The sequence below is a fragment of the Mastacembelus armatus genome, chromosome 13 (assembly GCF_900324485.2).
Source record: "Mastacembelus armatus chromosome 13, fMasArm1.2, whole genome shotgun sequence".
Classification (NCBI taxonomy): Eukaryota; Metazoa; Chordata; class Actinopteri; order Synbranchiformes; family Mastacembelidae; genus Mastacembelus; species Mastacembelus armatus.
In genome coordinates, this window is record NC_046645.1 from 4,617,591 (window position 1) to 4,637,022 (window position 19,432).

General features: G+C 40.9%; 2 protein-coding genes across 4 annotated transcripts in view; one reads left to right on the top strand and one right to left on the bottom strand.

Moving 5' to 3' along the window:
- The first annotated feature begins 1,284 nt into the window (after positions 1-1,284).
- ccnl1a (cyclin L1a) lies at positions 1,285-9,980 on the top strand. The gene is made up of 10 exons (XM_026319073.2): positions 1,285-1,619; positions 1,859-1,933; positions 2,435-2,544; positions 4,394-4,514; positions 4,622-4,686; positions 7,067-7,166; positions 7,312-7,416; positions 7,569-7,822; positions 8,064-8,162; positions 8,271-9,980. Exons 1-10 carry the CDS (start codon positions 1,380-1,382, stop codon positions 8,746-8,748), a joined length of 1,647 nt encoding a protein of 548 aa, XP_026174858.1. The 5' UTR covers positions 1,285-1,379; the 3' UTR covers positions 8,749-9,980.
- Positions 9,981-16,373: 6,393 nt separating this feature from the next.
- The window catches only part of veph1 (ventricular zone expressed PH domain-containing 1), a 59,387-nt gene continuing 56,328 nt past the window's right edge, over positions 16,374-19,432 (bottom strand). For all 3 annotated transcript variants that reach the window (XM_026320419.1, XM_026320428.1, XM_026320410.1), the window contains 2 exons: positions 17,641-17,694; positions 16,374-17,365 (listed from right to left, as the gene is read on the bottom strand). In XM_026320419.1, coding sequence (XP_026176204.1) covers positions 17,183-17,365; positions 17,641-17,694 — 237 coding nt within the window. In that variant the 3' untranslated portion in view covers positions 16,374-17,182. The remainder of the gene's footprint in view (positions 17,366-17,640; positions 17,695-19,432) is intronic.

Here is a 19,432-nt window from a genome sequence, read left to right on the forward strand (position 1 = left end):
ATATATGATCAGCCTCCGCTATTTGACTTATTTTCAAATTTGCAATTAATCTGTTTACAATTTACCAAATGAACCTGGGTTGTAGGACTCCAAGCAGGACAGTTGCTGTTACTGTCAACAAACCTATGGAGAAAACAGCAAAGAAATGTTTATAACTGTAGATATGCAACGTTCACAGGAACACACACTACAATGCTGTAGGCTCGTAAATCACTTGTTGGCAGTAAAATGTTGCTGTCAACTGTACTGCATTGTATTGCGTCTGGTCATCAGTGGGGATTCAGGGCAAGGTCAGCGTGCGAGCCCTCACACAAAGACCCTCTTTAGGTCCTGCAAACCAGTGCTTCACATGAGGAATCTAATTTTCAGGAGCCTCACTTGGTGGGCCCCTGGCTCTCTCTGCTGTTTGTTCTGAGGTAATGCAAAGCTTTAGGCGATAAAATCCTGGTGGCCACACAGTGACTGAACACAATGTTCCATGTCCTGACTGTTCACATGGAGCTGCACCTTCTTTGGCCCAGTCACTGCCAGAGTGTTAAAACTTTATTCACAATTTTTATGGAAACATTTTCTTGGTTCTCCCTACCTGCCTTGTTGTAGAGTTAAATGGTCAAATGTAGGAAGTTGCTATTATCAACCTCGAGTAGACGTTGCTTAAATTAGTCATACAGAGAGTTATTGCTTAATAAATTCCTTTGAAATGTTGCTAAGACTTCTTTTAATCCTTTTCCCCGTCTCTTTTTAAATTGGCGGAAGGATATGTTTCGGTGGTAGTAGTGAGAAGTCTGGACTTTCCCGTAAAAGACGTCACAGCGACTCTTCCTTGTGTTGCCTTAATCTCGGAAACAATAAAAGAATAAGATGATTTTACTGGCAACATGTGGCGTTTCATATAAGAAGCTAATTGTAACTGAGCAGCTTCATAGTTAAAAACTAATAAGAAGTAAAATAACAACTGCTAGTAGTTGACTAAACTGTTATTAATGTATTGGCTATGGCTCTGGAATCAGATGTACTGTAATGTTTTATGAATTTTATGATTTATTTGTCATTATTTGTAAGTAGGAAACCCAAGATTACCAGTTGTACACAAGAAACCATAGACTTTATATCAGGTAAATTTATTACTGATGAACAGTGTGAGTTCAATACATGTTATATTCCATTTCATATTATAAGTGAGTCTGAAAAACACAATCGTCTTGTTTTTAGTGACACATTAAATATTGCGAAACTACTTTACCACCGCGGATGTACACATACACGTTTCGGTGTCATGAGGTTGGTGACGTCACGCGCTTTGTCAGCCGCCCTGTTCCGCCGTCTGTCCGTTGAGACTGGCTGAGCTCGAGCTGGTAAGTGTCGTTTTTCGGGCGACGATGGCCGCAGGTCCTCTTTCTGTGTCTTCTAACGCATCCACAAACAATGATGGCATCCTCATTGGTGATAAAGTTTACTCGGAAGTGTTTCTTACGATCGACAACTCGCTCATACCAGAGGAAAGGCTTTCGCCGACGCCGTCGATGCTCGATGGCCTCGACCTGAACACGGAGACCGACCTTCGCATCCTTGGATGTGAACTGATTCAGTCGGCGGGTATTCTTCTGAGGTTACCTCAGGTAAACTTTGTGGAAAGGTTTAAATATGGAACACTAAGAATGTCTTTGTGTGTTTTGTACAGACTCACACTTTTTGCCCTAACAGCCAACCGTCACGGCCTAGTTGTTAGCGTTTTGCTAATGTTAGCTCTTTGACGTTGGCGTGGTGGAACTAAAATGGCGGCGGCTCATTGTGAGCGGCTAAGCAGGCTCTTATAAGACAAACTTACTAGCGACGTGTTTTGTATCATTGTTAACAGGTGGCAATGGCAACGGGACAAGTGCTTTTTCATCGCTTTTTTTACTCCAAGTCCTTCGTCAAGCACAGTTTCGAGGTAAGTGCGTTCTTTGACAGCCCGCCGGTCACACCGTAACGGTACGTTAGCATAGCATAACGTCAGGGCTACGTTAGTGGCAGCCATGTTGTCGGTACGTTGTACCGGAGTTTTTTTTAAGTGATATAAGACAGAGGACGCGATAAAGGAAATTAGGAATCAAATCAAAAACTCACCCAGCCTTAGAGTGAGACACTTTAGTTTGATGGAAGTGTGTAATATGCATAAGCTCCAGTGTTACAGAGCATTAAATGTACATTTTAAGATATGATCTAACAGAACAGTGACATCATGTACAAAGTCATTATTGGCATAAAGTAATTAGCCATTTTTCCAGAGCTATGACATTATACCATGCAAAGTGTGAATGTTGCCAAACCCTCCTGTACATTGACAAATTTGTCATCTTCGTGTGTTCTCTCTTATCACGTGTGGCCGCTCGCTGGTTGCATCTAAAGTCATTGAACTCTTCCTTCCAACTTGCTTTGGTTGTCTTAACAGATTGTTGCTATGGCTTGTATCAACTTGGCCTCCAAGATTGAAGAAGCGCCCCGACGAATACGAGATGTCATCAATGTTTTCCACCACCTGAGACAGATCAGAGGCAAAAAGTAAGCATCAGCAATGAGTTCAGTATTTTTGGCTTTTGGAAGAAAAAAAATTTTTGTTGGTTTTGTTTTTGTTTGTTTTCCTTGTTTGTTTGTTTTTTTTTTTTTTTTAAAGCTGGAACATGTTGCATTGCATTTGTTTTATCCAATGTTTTGTATGACTTTGATGTTTTTGCTGTAAAAGTGCTCTTCTGTTTATTCATGTACTCTAAACCATTTTAAAACTTTTCAGTTTCCGCTTCACTGGTAGTTTCACAAGCGTAATTGTCAACATATGAAACTAAAATTGATGTCTCAACAGTCTCTTAACAGTTTAAACATTGTAAGACAAGGTGACACTGCTTTATTTGTGTGCCTTTGTCTTCATAGAAATCTGTTCATGTCAGTGTTACAGACCTTGGCATTAACTTGGCTTTTTTTTCCCCTTGCAACCAACTAACAGCGACCAGCTACATTTACCAATGCCTGGGTGATGTGGAATGGTACGTAAGATGAAGCAGTCGGCATGACAACCATGATGCGAGGGGATCTCTCTCCTCCCCCCAGACCCACCCCACCCCCTCCTGTGGGAGACGCCCGTGGTCTGAGCCACCGCGGGGCACTGGGATCGGGGATGACAGGTTGGCCGAAGGTCCTTGGCCCCTGGGGCACCTTGAGGACTCCTGTGGTTCATTCTTAAGCTTTGGGTATCTGTCCGTCTATCTGCGGACCATTGGGTAATGTAGTTTTCTTTTCTGACTGCTCCCCACCATGCATTTTTTGTGCTTTAAGAGCAAAACCCCATTCGCTATTACCCACAGCTTTTTATAGAAACATCAACTTGTTTGCTAGAATACCATATTGAATTCTTGTTGTTGGCTCAGGTTATGTATCTTTGGATTAGTGCATGCACTGTAGTTGAGTGTTATGTATAGGTAATTTGAATCAGCATTGACATTTACCGGTAATTCTGAGTTTTAAGATATGGCTTTGAAATGAAGAGTTATTTTAGTAATGGATGTTACATTGATCCTGAAGGTTTTCCCATGCATGTTTTTTTTTTTTTTTTGTAGCATGACAATATTAACATTTAAATTTCTGTTATTTCGTATGTAGAAATACTAGATTTGGGCCATTAATTGTAGTTGGTTCAGAAAATGTTGAGTACTGAATGACTGATCACTTGTGTTCGAAGTGTTAGACAGATGTCTTTTTTTAAAGGATTAGTCAAGTTGTGCTTTTGTGCTTCAGGTGTAGATTGTGAATAATGCATCAGATAAGAGGCGGATATTTTATGTATTTATAGATCGGAATGCATCTAAGTTAAATATTTGAAATCTATGATTAGGTAGTTCTGTGATAATTGCTGTAACAATGCCATTTGTAGAGCTTCTTGTCTGCATTGTATTTTAAATGAGCTGTGTTTAACCGGCATATGTTTTTCAGCCTAATTCAGTGTTTGTAGCAAAGGTGGCATGGAGTCCTTTAAAATGCACATTATACATTCGAATTGGCAAGAACAGTGACAGTTCATTGTTTTAGATTTGCATCGTAGAGTCTAAAGTTCTGATTTCTGCATGTTGAGAGCAGTTAAGAACATGGATGATGGTCTAAGTTGATATTTCTATTAAAGCTGTGACACAGGATGGTTAAGTGCCATCTACAGATCCCATGAGCTTTCATCGGAACCACAGGAGTCCACAAACCCCAGCAAACTGTCAGGCATGCAGTCAGTAAAACCAGTTGCTTTGAGTTGGTTGAAACGGGGAGAAAAAAAAGCAGAGTGCAAGAAAATCAGAAGGGCACTTTCTTTTTTTACCTTTATTTCGAAAGGGGGAAAACGGTATTTTATTTTGATTCCTTTATAAACTAGGAATCCAAGTCCATTGATACTTGATCAGAACTACATAAATACCAAAAACCAAGTCATCAAAGCAGAACGTCGGGTCCTGAAGGAGCTGGGCTTTTGTGTGCACGTCAAGCATCCACACAAGGTGAGCCACACTCAGATGCATTTCATTTATGTAATGCTGTTCAGTTTCACGTCAACAATACCAGAGCTGTCACTGGTGGTGTTAACATGTAGGCATTTTGTTTTCAGATTATCGTCCTGTACCTTCAAGTCCTGGAATGCGAAAAGAATCAGACACTGGTCCAGACGGCCTGGTAAGTGTTTTCCCAGTTTTCCATTGACCATCCACCCACAGCAGCAACCTGTGTCATGTCTGCAAGAAGTGCCACCAGACCTGGGCTAAAGATGAAGTTGAACAAGTTTCAAATGGTTGAATTACTTGAAGAGCACTTGATTTATCTGCTAGGAACTTTGGACAGACCCATATGTGGAAACAACACCTGTCAGATAAGTGATATCCAAGTGCCCATCAGGATTTTAAGCACAAATTTGAAATGCTTTCAACAGCCATTTTGCCCAGGTCTGACTACGACATTCCCTCACTCCATTTTTAACCCTTCCACCTTTTGTTTCTTCTGATGGCGCAATTAGTTTTATTGCAAATTTGTTACGTCTCTCACTCTCTTGTCTGCCCTTACATGGCTTTGCTGTAAAGTCTGTTTGATTTGTGGTGCCCAGGGAACTTGGTTTAACTTTGTCCTTTCTTTCTACTCTTTGATTAAAGGGTAGTCCATGCTGGTAAGTCACATAAAGAACCTCTGAACTCTGCCTCCTCCAACCACATGACCTCAGGAAGCTCCCCCCATTGGCTGGCTGCCCCTCTCCAGACAGCCAATCCCAATGCCGAGATTCACTGAAGGGGGCGGGCGGGCCTTTCCCAACAGCCAACATCGTCTTGTTTTCTCTTGGGTGTCCAAAAGGATTTGTATTTTTTGGTCTTGCTACAAAGGTTTCAACTGTAATGCCTATTTTTGCCAAGTAGCTACAGATCTGTTTTCTAGTTTACTTGCATCTAGCAATGAAGTAAACTTAGCAAAAACAGAATAATTTTTTTTGACCAGTTTACCTGCCTCTTAATATTTACAGTAGTGTACTGTGTCCTATCCCCAACTGACATGGTGTCCAGACATCTGTCTGTCTTACAGGCTGATCCAGTTCTCATGTTTTGCCTCCAAGGACCTGTTTCCCACGCAGCAGTCAGAATCCAACGGCCATGTGTTATCTGTAATAGTGTTGACATAGATTGACCTGCCAAAATATGGCTCAGGTTATTTGTTGAAGGCAGGTTAGATTGGAAGCAATTTATGTGGCAACAATTACTTGTCAAACAGCACATAAAAATAATAGGGTCGAAGTTGACATACAGTGTATGTATATGGAGAACTTGCTCAAGGAAGTTTCACTGCTTTGTGATTAGTTTGAGTTTCTTTCTTTTTTCTTTTTTTTTTAGTATTTTTTGCTCTGCTTTTAGTACTTGTTAGTGATAATCTGAGTGGGATCTGTATCAGCCAAAGTTTATCAGGATTTTTTGTCATCATATGGTTTTTGTCTTTGACTTCTATGTTTAAAGACATAGATGCTCGTACCACCCTGTATGTGCCTGAGTCACACATTGACCATTTGTCTTTCCTAATGCTTTCTCAGTGGCTTATCTCATTTACCCACTGATGCACAATCTATTTTATAGCGGAGATCTCTCTCTTTAAGCAGGGAGGCCTAGCTTGACATCTAATGAGATCAGTCTTATAGTGCCACATAGTGGAATGGGGTTGCAGACATGGAGAGTCAGTAGTCTTATTGTGGTGAGGTTCATCATATGGCCAGAAAGCATTAAGTGGGAAGTGGTTGTGGTTTTACAGTTGAACCTTTACAGTCTTTACAAAAATCACAATTTTTATAGTTCAGGCAACCATACAAATATACAGTTTCCATATTAGAGCACTGTTCCATCATTTGATCACATCATGTCATTAACTCCCAAAAATTAGTTGTTGTGCATGCACCCATACAGGCCTCCCTATTCCCTCAGATCTAACAGTGTGAAAGTGCCAAGTGCGTTCTAAGTGAATGTTGTTAATCTGTGTCTGCATGTGTCATTGTCTCGGTCATCATTACTCTTAACTCTAGTTAGTCTTGGGTCTTATTGTGGTAAAATGGTCTTGGCAGGTTTTCAGTAGATTATTTCCCATTTGTGTCGTCATGCTTTACCTGTGACATACAGCACTCGCATGGATGCCCCAGAGAGAAATGGACAAAGTTAAAACTTGGCAGATCAAACTGAATATCTCACTTCAGCACCATTTAAAACATGTAACTGTTAATCTTTACAGCTCTAAATATTAGCATAAAATGCTGTCACAGCTTTTAATGGGGAAATTTATAAATGTTAACTTGTTCTCTGTGATCAGTTACAGTTTTGGTTGAATTTCAGCTTCTTTGGAATCAGGGAAGGATAAATATAAATCTTGATCAAAATATAAAGCCTTGATCAGGAGTGAGTGCAATATAGAGTAAATGATGCAGCTTATTGACCTGCACTAAAAACCTGTGGTTAAAGTTGTGGGGTATGGCTGAGAGGTGGCTTTGTGTAGAAAAGATGCTATGTTTTTGTTTGTGTGTTCTTTTTGCCCTCAGGAACTATATGAACGATAGCCTGCGAACAAATGTCTTTGTGAGGTTCCAAGTGGAGACTATCGCCTGTGCCTGCATTTACCTTGCTGCCCGAGCTCTGCAGGTAAGAAGAAATGCTGACTTACTTTTTCTATCTTGCCATGAATGCTTATTTTGAGTCTATGGTTCACATCAAATGTACTCAGGTTAAATCATTTAGCTATAGAGTCACCTTCAAATGGTGAACTCATTGTTCATGTTCTTCCCAGATACCTTTACCATCCAGACCTCATTGGTACCTGCTATTTGGAGCCAGTGAAGATGAGATAAAAGACATCTGCATCACCACCCTTAAACTTTACACTAGGAAGAAGGTGTGTGTGTGTCTAAGTAACTTTGTCAACTGCTCCTGCTGTATATGCCAGCAGAAAAACTGCTGTTAGTGTTATAACCCTGACTGCTCACTGTAGCCAGTACTCACTTGTTCACTTGTCTGTGTAAACCAACAGTGTACTTTCTTCCGCAGCCCAACTATGAACAGCTGGAGAAGGAGGTGGAGCGAAGGAAGGTGTTCTTGGCAGAGGCTAAGCTGAAGGCCAAAGGCCTGAACCCTGATGGTACTCCTGCTTTGTCCACACTGGGTGGTTTCTCTCCTGCTTCAAAGCCCTCTTCTCCAAATGTGGTGAAGGCAGAAGAGAAGTCCCCAAACCCCCAGACCATGAAACCAGTAAAGAAGGAGCCAGACAACCGGACCCAGCTCAACAAGAGTCCGCACAATGGGTACGAAATAAAGACAACCCTGGTCTTTCACTGATAGATGTCATTGATTTTTTTTTTTTTTTTTTAGCTGTGGCAAATGTCTAAAATCTTTAAAAGAAAAAGGTAAGTGGGTATAGATCATGGATGGATATTTCAGTGATACATTTAGGGACATTTTAATTAAAATTGATTTGTTTTATTAAGTAGGGCTGACAAAATGATCTGTGTCTTAATAACAAGGCTAATCTATCTTTCTTTCCAGATTGAGGAAGGAAGCAAAGATAGGCAGGAACAGCAGGAGTGGAAGTCGTTCTCGTTCAAGAACACGTTCTCGGTCTAGATCCCGCTCCCCTCGCAGACAGTAAGATCACTTGCATGATGATATAGTTCTTTATCCCACATGTGTAAGGGATATGCATTTTATTGAACCAACTAAATGTATTCATCACCTCTTTCTTCTTTATTTCAGTTACAATAGCAGGCGCAGTCGCTCAGGGACCTACAGTTCTCGCTCACGTTCTCGCTCTCATAGTCGCAGCCCATCACCTCGGCGACATCAGCCCTCACCCCTTCTCCCTCACCTGAAGTCCAAGACCAGCCATCACAGCAACAATGACTCCAAGCCCAGTGGGCGCCACAGCAACAGCGGAGGCGGAGGGTCTGGTCACAAGAGGAAGCGCTCACGTTCTCGGTCACGGTCCCGCACTCCAGTGAAAGTGGAGAGGGAGCGGGACAGAGAGAGGGAGCGAGAGAGAGACAGAGACCGCAGCTCCTTTGACCTTTCTTCGAAGAAACACAAACATGAGCGAGCAGGTGGTCACCGAGCAGAACGGAGGGACAGGGACAGATCTCGGTCCTATGACAGGGATAGAGAAAGGGAGCGTAGCCACAAGAGCAAACACCACGGTAGTAGTGGGCACTCAGGACATAGCCGCCATCGGCGCTGAGACACACACGCGCGCCAATAGACTTGCTCTGGGGCTGATAGTCACTGAAATGTTTTCAGTATATTCAAAATCGGATCTGGCGTGTACTCTAGATGCTGTTGAATACAATTCCCTGTCAAAACTAATGTGGAAGATAACCAAATATCTGGTACCTTTTGTGCTAGTGACCAATAGCACACTGAGGGGAGAGAAGCAGAGTGCTGCACTTCTGCATTTAGCGCTTACGCCAAGTTTGATTTTAATTTTAGGTATTATCTGCTTCATGCCAACAGAGCTGGGTCCCTAGGGTTCTCACATGCATTCTGTAAAAGATCTTTTAAACTGAATCAGTTTCTCTTCAATCAAAACCTTCAATCACATTCATTTTTGTCCTAGGAAAAACCATAATAAAGCCTTGACAAACAGAAGCATTTATAGAAACACTGCTGAAATAGCTTGAAACCTGCACAGGGCTTCTAATGCACAAATATCTGGGTGGTAGAATATCATTTGCTTCGACTCAACACAACAGCACAACTAGCTGATATTTGGATGTGTGCATGTGAGAAACCTAGGCTTTGTGACTACCAGAAGTGGCGGTCAGTTGGCAGGTTTTCAAGTGTTAACCCCCGAAACACACACACTTGGTTAGACATCATCAGTGATTGAGGAAGGGTACTAATACTATGTGACATCAGTCTCAGACCTCTTGTCTCTTCTATTTTGATTTGTTTTTCTGTTACCCCTCTTCTACACACACACACCTCTACCATCCCTCTAGCCTGCCCTTATGTTCTTGGTTTTACATGTCAAGTTATGGACTTTGGGGAAAAGGAACTTATTTACAGTGTAAAGATGGCTTGATGTCTGCTGACAAAATGAATGCTTTGATTTATAAAAGCAAACAGCTCAGTGGAAGGCTTGAATAAATAAATGTATAATATAAATGATCATTCAGGAAAGATCAATGTTTGCACATCAAGGGATTGGCAGGCAAGTGGTTATTTGTTTTTTCTTTGGACAGATACGTGTTGATAAAGCTGTTTTGTACAGTTTCAAAAAGCAATCTGGTTATGTTATTTTTTTACAACAGGATGCAGACTTGAGAACGTTTTAGGGTTGTCAATTTGTTACACTGGTTTTTAGTCTGCATGTCTAATTTTTATTCAGTAATAAATGAGTTATGCCATTGTTCTGTTGTTAATACTTCTCTGAATTAGTGCCTGTTTTGATAAAATGAACTGAACAAAATATTTGTGTGAGCAGCGATGACTTGGAGTTTCTATTGAGCCAATGACCTGCATGGGACTCAAAACCACATACTGAGGAATAGGCATCTACTTGATTTAAAACCTGTGAATTACTAACTTTGTCTTCACACTTGTACATAATCAAACAATGCTGAGCTAAATAATTGTGTAGCAGCCAGAGGGTGCTGTTGGCCTCACTAATACCACAGCTCTTGGTCTTCCCTACACATAGAGGGCAACTTGTCACTGGGTTTTTATAACAGATAATCCTAATAGTATAGAGCAGATCAAATTTAGGGGCGTCAGCATTTAAAGAAAGGAAAATTGGACTTATTAAAATCCCACTTGGCCACCATGACATCTTTTTAAATGTGTAAATGTATGAACAATCTATAAATCATTTGAAGTCATCTCTGAAGAATACAGGAGATATTTATTAAACATTTTTACAGGTTTCTATTCTTTATAACATTTAAAAGGTTGTACTGATTCTGGGCAGCCACTGCTGAGATGTTTGTCCAACATCATTTGTCTCCCCTCACTGGTGCAGTCACTGTCCCCCTCCCTGTCCTCGCTCATGTCACAGCTTCATCTGTGACAAAGTAGCTTGTTCTGTCTCGAAGTTTCTGCAGTCTGTTAGTTTTTACGCACTTCATCATTACATCTGATGTGACACACATCGGTACACATGCAAACTGGCGGCCTGCTCTGTCTGCTTTACGTATTGTGCAACAGGAAGATAGTGTGCACTCTGCCAGAGCATTGGGAAACAACATGACCTTCTCAGCGCTGATATATCCAATGTGACCTGGCTGTTTGCCCGATAGATTTGTAAATCTTTTCTGAGCAAGTGACGGGTCAAACACACCACTGAGAAACAATAGTTGGTTGACAGTCATTCAGTTTGTACTCTGTAAGATGATACACCCTGATAACCAAAGTCTGACCTCCTACCAGCAGTGCAGACAGTTTGAAATTGATTGATTGATTTGTTGAGGCTTTGATGTCAACTGCTTAGACTACTGCCCTCAGTGTAGGACAGCTGTCTCTTTCTTAGAGACCATGGTATCAGATCAGATTGAAGATGCACTAACTTTAAACTTTAATTACTACACAAAAATTAAAGGCTGCTCCAGTGAATCTGCCCAGAGAAGTGTGATTCTGGGGCAGGTCGCCAGGAGTCACATCATAATAATGAAAACTGGCTGGACAGTTTGTAGCTGTAGGACATCGTGTTCAACGGCAGCTCACAGACACAATCAGTTCTACGAGTTGGTGCTGTGACATTATGATGGTTTCTGTACTCTGATCAGTGTGAATCCCCACAAAGCACAGACTAGACTCACACTGCCCACATAATAGACTATTATGGGGATTATTATTGGAGAATTGCCAAATTAATATGATAACCCAATGTCCTACACCCCCATACAGATGTTTGTCATGTATCCTCCCTCATTAAACCGTCCAATCCAGAGGTAGACACCCCATGTTCCTGAAGGGCCTCTGGCCTTATTTTCCAACCATCCCTGCCCTATGTATAAGTGGTTTACCTGATTCAGGTGTGTTCAGCCAATCAGGAGCAGGGCAGTGGCTCTGGGAACATGAGCTGCCCACCCCTGATCTAGTTAGGCTGGGTGGAGGTTCACTGGAGCAGTGAAGACACCTGGGCACTGGTCTGGGCCTACACATGTAACTTAAAAATAAAGAGAAACATGCCTGCTGTGGATTCAGAAAATGAACCAGTCAGAACAGTCGAAACTTAGAAAGAAGTGAAGCTGAAACAGAGCAATGTTTTCTGCAACAAATGGGATTAAAACATGTCTCCGGTCGTCAAGCAGCATCATCTGAACAACTTCACAGTCACTGGATTTTACTAAAATCATCTCCAGCTCCAGGCCCATGATCAGGCACAGTGTCGTCCTTCACAAAGCCCCATGGTAAGTCAGTCCTGTTAATGTGATGCCACAGTGACAGCACCACCGGTTGTTGCTTTGTTTACCACTGTGTGTTAATGACATGTGTTTGTAATGTTTGGCTTTGCCTCAGAGGGTCCAGCTGTTCTCTGCTTGGATGAGGACGTGAGACTGAGGTGCTGATGGTTTGACTTTTCAGTTTGGGTTTGATTAGGTCTGGAGACCTTTCCTTTGGCTCTGATGGAAATGCTCTGATGGCTCTGATACTCTGATACTCTGATGGCTCTGATACTCTGATACTCTGATGGCTCTGATACTCTGATACTCTGATAGCTCTGATATTCTGATGGCTCTGATGGCTCTGATGCTCTGATGGCTCTGATACTCTGATGGCTCTGATACTCTGATGGCTCTGATACTCTGATGGCTCTGATACTCTGATGGCTCTGATACTCTGATGGCTTATCTCAGTTGTTCCTGCTAAGTTTCTTTTGTGGTCTTGTGGATTTGGGACAGTAGGTTGATGATGGAAAATAGGCTTTGAAAACCAAAGTAACCTGTTTTCCCCAGGTCTATGTGTTTGGAGCATGAGAGTGTAGGGACTTCAAATGTGAAAGCTCTCAGCTTAGTTGAAATGAGTCCAGGCTTTATCTGTTTTGTATTTAGGTGTCCTGTGATCATGCCCTTTGTTAAAACATCCCAATATCTCAGTATACAGCACATATGAATAGTTTCTCTTGGCAAAATCTAATTGTAAACCTGCAGGTGTCCAGAGATGGCACAAGGCCCACTGGCCATTAAAGCCTTTTAAACACAGTTTTGCAGTAAGTGGCACCAAACATCCTGTAGTTGTGTGATATGTAGCTGCTGATGGAGCATGAGGATTTAAGGTTTTTATTTCCCCAGTTCTGCTGCATTTTTCTAAACCTCTGGATATGAACACAGACAATGAGGCACAGAATGTGTTTTCATGCTGGGGTTTATTGTGATAAACTCTGTGTGGTTTTGCTATATTTCAGCAATTACATAAACACTGGTTTAGGGTTTTATGCCAGACAATGTGGTTTGAATTGAGGGTGATATTTATGGTGAATGAATGAAAGAATACAGGTAAATCTGTGTTTTTAGAGTGAATGTGAATGGCACCAAACAACTGAAATAAACAATGTACTTTTATCAGGTGCACCAAGGGGATCAGTTTAATATTTGATTCCATTTCTCAAAACAGGAATGGTCTTGATAATGCAGTAATTATAGACTCAGTATCTAACTGTTGTTTCCATTTCAGTGACAGTGACAGGTATGACAGCTCTGCCAACCTCAGTTCAGATGAGAAACTAGGCCAACATGGCAGCACGAAGGCAGAGTCTTTGCATTGTTTCTTTGACATTCATCAGATCAGGCTCCAGACATTGTCCATCTGTGGTCACAGTCTTTGCGTTTGTCATCTGCAAATGTTTTGGAGCAGTCTAAGATAGATTTCTGAGATAATGACAGTGCTATTCCCCACTTGGACACTTTGCACCTTGCTCAACTCGATAGCGATGTCATCCAGCTCGTTTTTCTGTGGGGAGGATGGAAAATGAGAGACATAAAAAAATCTAGCCAGATGATGTGTGAAAGTGGTTTCTGAACTTGAATGATGTCGACCAACTGACTGAGGGAGAGAGATCCGCTCTTGAAGGCTTTGGAGTTTTTATTGGGGTGTAATGCAGTGATCTCTGAGTGTTTCTCTGGATGTGCGGGATCATCCGTTTTGTTGAGTGCATTTACGAGACAGAGCTTTTGGCTAAAGGACAGAAAGACAGACTGGAGAGATTCATTGATTTCACTAGAAAATGTTTTGTTGTACAAATCTGTCAGGAAAAAGACAAAAAAGCAGTGTCAGACATGCAAAATGTACAATAGGCAAATACACAGTCCATATGAATACCAGTTAAATGTCAGTAAAATACAGCATTCATTTTTTACAGTGTTAAGTCAGTAATAGAAAACAAGGGGGAAAAAAGAGAAGACATTTCCCCAGAAATGACTGAAGTGTTACAATAGCACTTGTAAAAATAAATATTCACCTTATATCAAAAATCACATACAATCAAATGTTATTAACCACTCTAAAGTAAAACCATCTATATTTCCTATGATTCTTTACAGATGATTAATATTTATGCTCAAAAATGTTTTATACATTCATAACTTATATCCTTATATACGCATCAATAATTTTCACATAGTCTGTATGACTGTTGAAATTTTCATCACTTTTCATCCTGATGTCTGCTTTCAAAACTATAACTGTGATCTCATTGTGCTTCAAGGTAGTGAAAGTAAATTGCTAGTCTCCAGTGTGTGATGGATAAGATGCTACTATATCTGTCCTGTGGACTATTTACACAGCTGCCTACAGATGCCTTTCGTTAAGGGGAAAGTACCCTAAAACAACTTCTTGCTTCGGCTAAAAATGTTGGCCCCATGGGCATAGAAACTAGGCCAACATGGCAGCATGAAGGCAGAGTCTTTGCATTGTTTCTTTCAGACAACTTTGACATTCATCAGATCAGGCATTTGCTGCAAACACCAGTCAACTAAAAGGGTAGAGTCAGCTTCATGGTACATTTACTGATTGTCTATTTAGTATGTGAATCTGTGAACGACAGCATCTGACAATCATTTACTGTCCTGAGGCTCTAAACCTGTCATGAGGAATTAAAAATCATTTAAAATAATTTTTTACTTGGGTTTGTTTGGTTTGGTACAAATAATTGTGGTTATGTGAGATCCATTTTGGTTTGCTTAAGCTGATTCTCTAGAGATCATGAATGTCTGTACAAAATGTCCTCTCTGTCCATCCAATAGCTGAGATATTCCAGTCTGTACCAATGTGGTGGATCAGCTGACAGCCTGTAATTCTGCTAGTGAGGCCAAAAATATTTGTTCTAATTACTATAGAAAAACCTTTATTGCAGTCATCATGGGGAATTCCCATTGACATTAGGCCCAGTATCTAGGTCAGAAATCTAAAAATAGGGGCAGGAGAGTATGAAGATAAAAATAAACATGATGTAGGTGTTGCAGCTAAAAATAGGAACATTGCATTGTACAGACATGATGGCACCCTGACACTGTCATGACTGCATGGACACAGCTAACAGGGTTTTAGCTTTAGAGCAGAGAAGAAAATCTGCTCAGATAAAGACACTTTAGATTTTTTAAAATATAGTTTGAATAGTGCATTTTGTACATTTAATCACAAGCATGTGAGGAGAGCTATGCATTTATCTTTGAGCAGACACACACCCCAGATGTGGATCCAGATATAGATTAAAATCAGACATCATAAAATAACTGATTTGTCACGGTCCACCATGAACCCTCGTCTAATGCAGGAAGTTTGAAGTTTGGGGTGAAGATGTATTTGTCATCTGCATCCTGGTCAGTGGGTAACATAAATGCAGTACGGGACTCCACATACTGCAGGTATTGCCATAGGCTGAAATTTGTCAGGTGGAAAGTTGGACTGATGCGAGTCAGTAGAGAAGACAGGACAGTTTCCTGACTGAAATCTAAAGAAGTGAGCACTAATTGTTAACAGTCAGATGCACAGGACCATTCAGTCTCACAGTTTCAACAAAAGAACAGAAACACACAAGCTTTTAAACTCTAACCTTTAAGGAAAAAAAGCCTGTTTTAAAAAGAGAGAGAAATCACCTTCATTCTCTCGCTGTGTAAACAAAACCTTTCACTGAATTGTCAAATCTATAGGACTAAACTGGCAGTTTCTAGATCCCCAAGGAAAGCACTAATTTACTTCACTGCTTGTGTAGAAATTCTGTGGTCTAATCTCTACTGTGAAGCAACAATGGGGCTGACATTGTTCCTTGTAAAAACATGGAGTGAGTTGTTGCAGACATTTCTTGTCTGAGAAAGGCCAAAATAGCCCGAACTAGAGTCTCAAGATTACAAAAAACAGAAATCTGACAATTTCAGACCCTTGAGGGGCTTATTTCACAAGTCACTGTAGAAAAGCAGCAAGATAAAATTGGGTGAGAACTCTTTTCTTTATGTTGGACGGAACATTTCTCATTTAGCAGCTTAGCATAGACGGGTATGGGGGAAAAAGCTGCCATGGATCTGTCTGCAATTCAGCTGTTGATGTTTAACCCAGTATAAAACTACAACTTGTCATATTTGTTTAGTTTGGTTTTCATACTGATTCAACTATTGAAACGTAGGTTAGTTAGCTTTAGAGGTGCTGTTAGGTGGATTGGTTACCTTTAATAACCAACCAAATCATATTCTCACTGTAGCATCATATTTACTATAGACATAAATAGATATCACTAATCAAGTGAATACATGATTTTCCTAAAATGAACTATTCCTTTAAGAATACAGCCCCCCCCCCCCCCCCCCCCCCCCCCCCCCCCAACACACACGCAGTCATGTCGTGTATGACCCTAAAACCAAGTCTTAACCCCCCCAAAAAAAACATTTTGGCCTTGAGAACCAGCTAAAATGTCCACACAACCATAGAAAGACATGTATACACACACACACACACAGCAGTCCAGTACTGAATGCCCTCCCCATCTGTTTTCCATTAGACTCCTCTTCATCCTTCCTGCTTTCACAAGAAACTCTTAAGTTTCTTCCGTCCTTCCTTCCGAGGTCAGTCCTTCTATTAAGTCTTTATTGCTAAATACTGCTCTGCACTCAGATGCAGCTCAGTCTTTGTACGCCTTTAAACTTAGAAATCCCAAGTTTTTGCAGATGCTGGTTTTGTTAGGTTGTTGTAGCTCACTGCAGTCTCCAGGTTGAAGCGTTAGAGCTGATATTCCAGACTGTATGCTCCTGTGAAGCTTTTCATAATATGTCATGAGTAGCATCATGTTCAACCCTTATCTACTATAATATTTAGATTTAGAAGATCCACAAATTTATAGCATCAAATGCAGGTCCTTGGTGCAAATGTCAAGTATAGGGAGTCATGTAACCACCTTGATTATGGGCAGGGACACACATACAGCCAGTCTGTTTATTGCTGGTTTAATAAGTCACAACAAGTGACAAGTCTTTGTTTCTGAAAGCTGCTCCAACATCATCAGGATTGTTACAGTCACAGTGCTACTGAAGTGCCACTGGCAGTGCAAGTTGTGTGTTCTTTTAATACAATATGTTCAAGAGCTCCAGAGGTTCCGTGTAGGAAAACATGGCACGTTTTTTGGTCTTTCGTCATCAGTCTTCGTGCACGCCTAAATGTTTCTGTCCGTGGTGGTATCGGTGTTGTTCTTACAAGTAGGTGGTGGCCTCTCTGCTCTCCCTCTCTCTGGCCTGAGCCACAGCCACATTGATGCACTGCAGCCACTCTTCAGCATGTTTCTCATCCTGAGCTTTCAGCACGTATGTCTTACTGTCAGTGAAGATCTCGAAGGCCCGAGGCAGACTCCGATCGCGACGCTTCTTGGCTACAACCTATAGAAAGAAAAAAGACAAACACTAATGAAAATGATGATGATGGCACTGCAGTAGATGGGGTGGTGAAATGGCATTGATACACATGCACTGTGGTTGGAATCCATTGGATTCAACTTATTTTAGCTCCTGTCTTTTCTACTTTGCATATATAAGAGTTCACACATACAGCACATTGTCCAGCTGTGGTCACAGTCTTTGTGTTTGTCATCTGCAAATGTTTTGGAGCAGTCTAAGATAGATTAGACTGAGATACTGACAGTGCCATTGCCCACCTTGACACTTTGCACCTTGCTCAGCTCGATAGGGATGTCATCCAGCTCGTCTTTCTGTGGGGAGGATGGAAAATGAGAGAAATAAAAAAATCTAGCCAAACAAATAAACAAATCAAAGCTCTAGAAAATCATATAGGTCTTTATTTTCCAACAGCCTCTGTACCATATAGTTTATGCAGTTTCATATCACCTGCAGCTGTACAGCTTGTACCATTCAAGTAATTGCAGTGAAGAACCCATTTGAGCTATTTTATATACTCTTAGGTGATTCATGCATGTACTACTTCAGAACAAACCATTTACCAGATGAACAATTACACTTCATTGTTCTGTTGCTTCTCCAGGATAGGAAACAAATCCTGCAGCTCTGCTGCACATCACGTCTCTGTTTTACCCCACTAACTGTCATTTTAAATGTGTGTGTACTTGTGTGTGGGAGGTGAGGTGTGGTTGTGTGTTTATTGCACCAGAGCATTGTGGTTTTACCCCATAGTTACGTTATGTGGTTATAGCCACATAACCAGAGTTAGCTGCAAGACTCATGGCAACTGCCCACATCCTTTCTCTGTTTCTTTGTGTGTGTGTGCGTGTGTGTGCGCTGAAAGCCATTCAACTGGAGTAGACATGTTTTATCTCTGCTGGCTGTGCTAAGGGTCTGTTTCCCACTGAGGATTCATGTCAGTGGTTTCATGTACTGATTCAAGTAGACATCTGGCTCATTTAAGCCAAATGGATTTCATCTTATTTATGTTTTCTATTGACAACCCCTCTCACTAACTTTTTCACTTATTTAGGACTAGTAGTATAGCTTTACTAACTTATTCTTAAGCGGTAGTGATGGTACAAAGCCAATGAAACTAATCCTTTGGATTCTGGGAAAGTAATCCAGCCTGTCTAGACAGGTATGTGTGTTTGTGTTTGTATTTGTTGAGTCAACAAAATTCATTATAGTGCAGTTATATTGCATTACTTAGTAGTGTGAGGAAAAATGGAAACTTTCTCATTTTGTTTACTGGCATTGACACAGCACTACAACAGCACTTGGCTGCTGAACAGAAGCAATTTCTTTTCTGTCAAGTCAAACGTTTCTTTTCATGATGCCTGTTTGCTTTTTGTATCTGTCCTGCTCCAAATTTCTGCCCAATTACCTTGTAAATAAACAAGAGGGTGTGTTTCAGGGATTCTTAGAACAAGTGATTCACAATAACTAAGTGGCAAAAAATCTCATATCCAGTATCTGTATAGTATAAGTATAGCTCGGGATTATGCAGGCAGGTGATAACATGAGTATATAAAAAACTATGCCATTTTTTATTATGTCCTGTCTTTGTCTCTGTCTCTCTCATGGGGACTTGCCAAAACAACCAAGACCTTGACACCAGTCTCTGTCTAGTCCCAATTAACAAAAACATATATAAGACTCAGCAATTAGATTTTTTCCACTGGGTAAGTGCTCTAGGTAAAAAAAAAAAAAAAAAAAAAAAAAGCAACAACCTGAGAATGTTTCAAACCTCCCAGTGTAATCATGTTTGCTCAATCATTTCATGTTTTTTCATTCTTAATCACACTGGCTAGTTGGGAAAACGTCTTTCACAACATACCAACCACCTCCAGAACATCCTGGCAAGAACAGACTGAGAGAACAATGACACAAACCCTTTTTCCATTTGTGGCTGCTGCACAGAAGAGAGGTGGAATGCATTACCAGCTGGTTGGAGCACAAAGACTATTGTTTGGAGTGAAAAAACAAAAAGGGCTCAACTCCACTTCCGCTCTGCCCCTACTGGAGGAT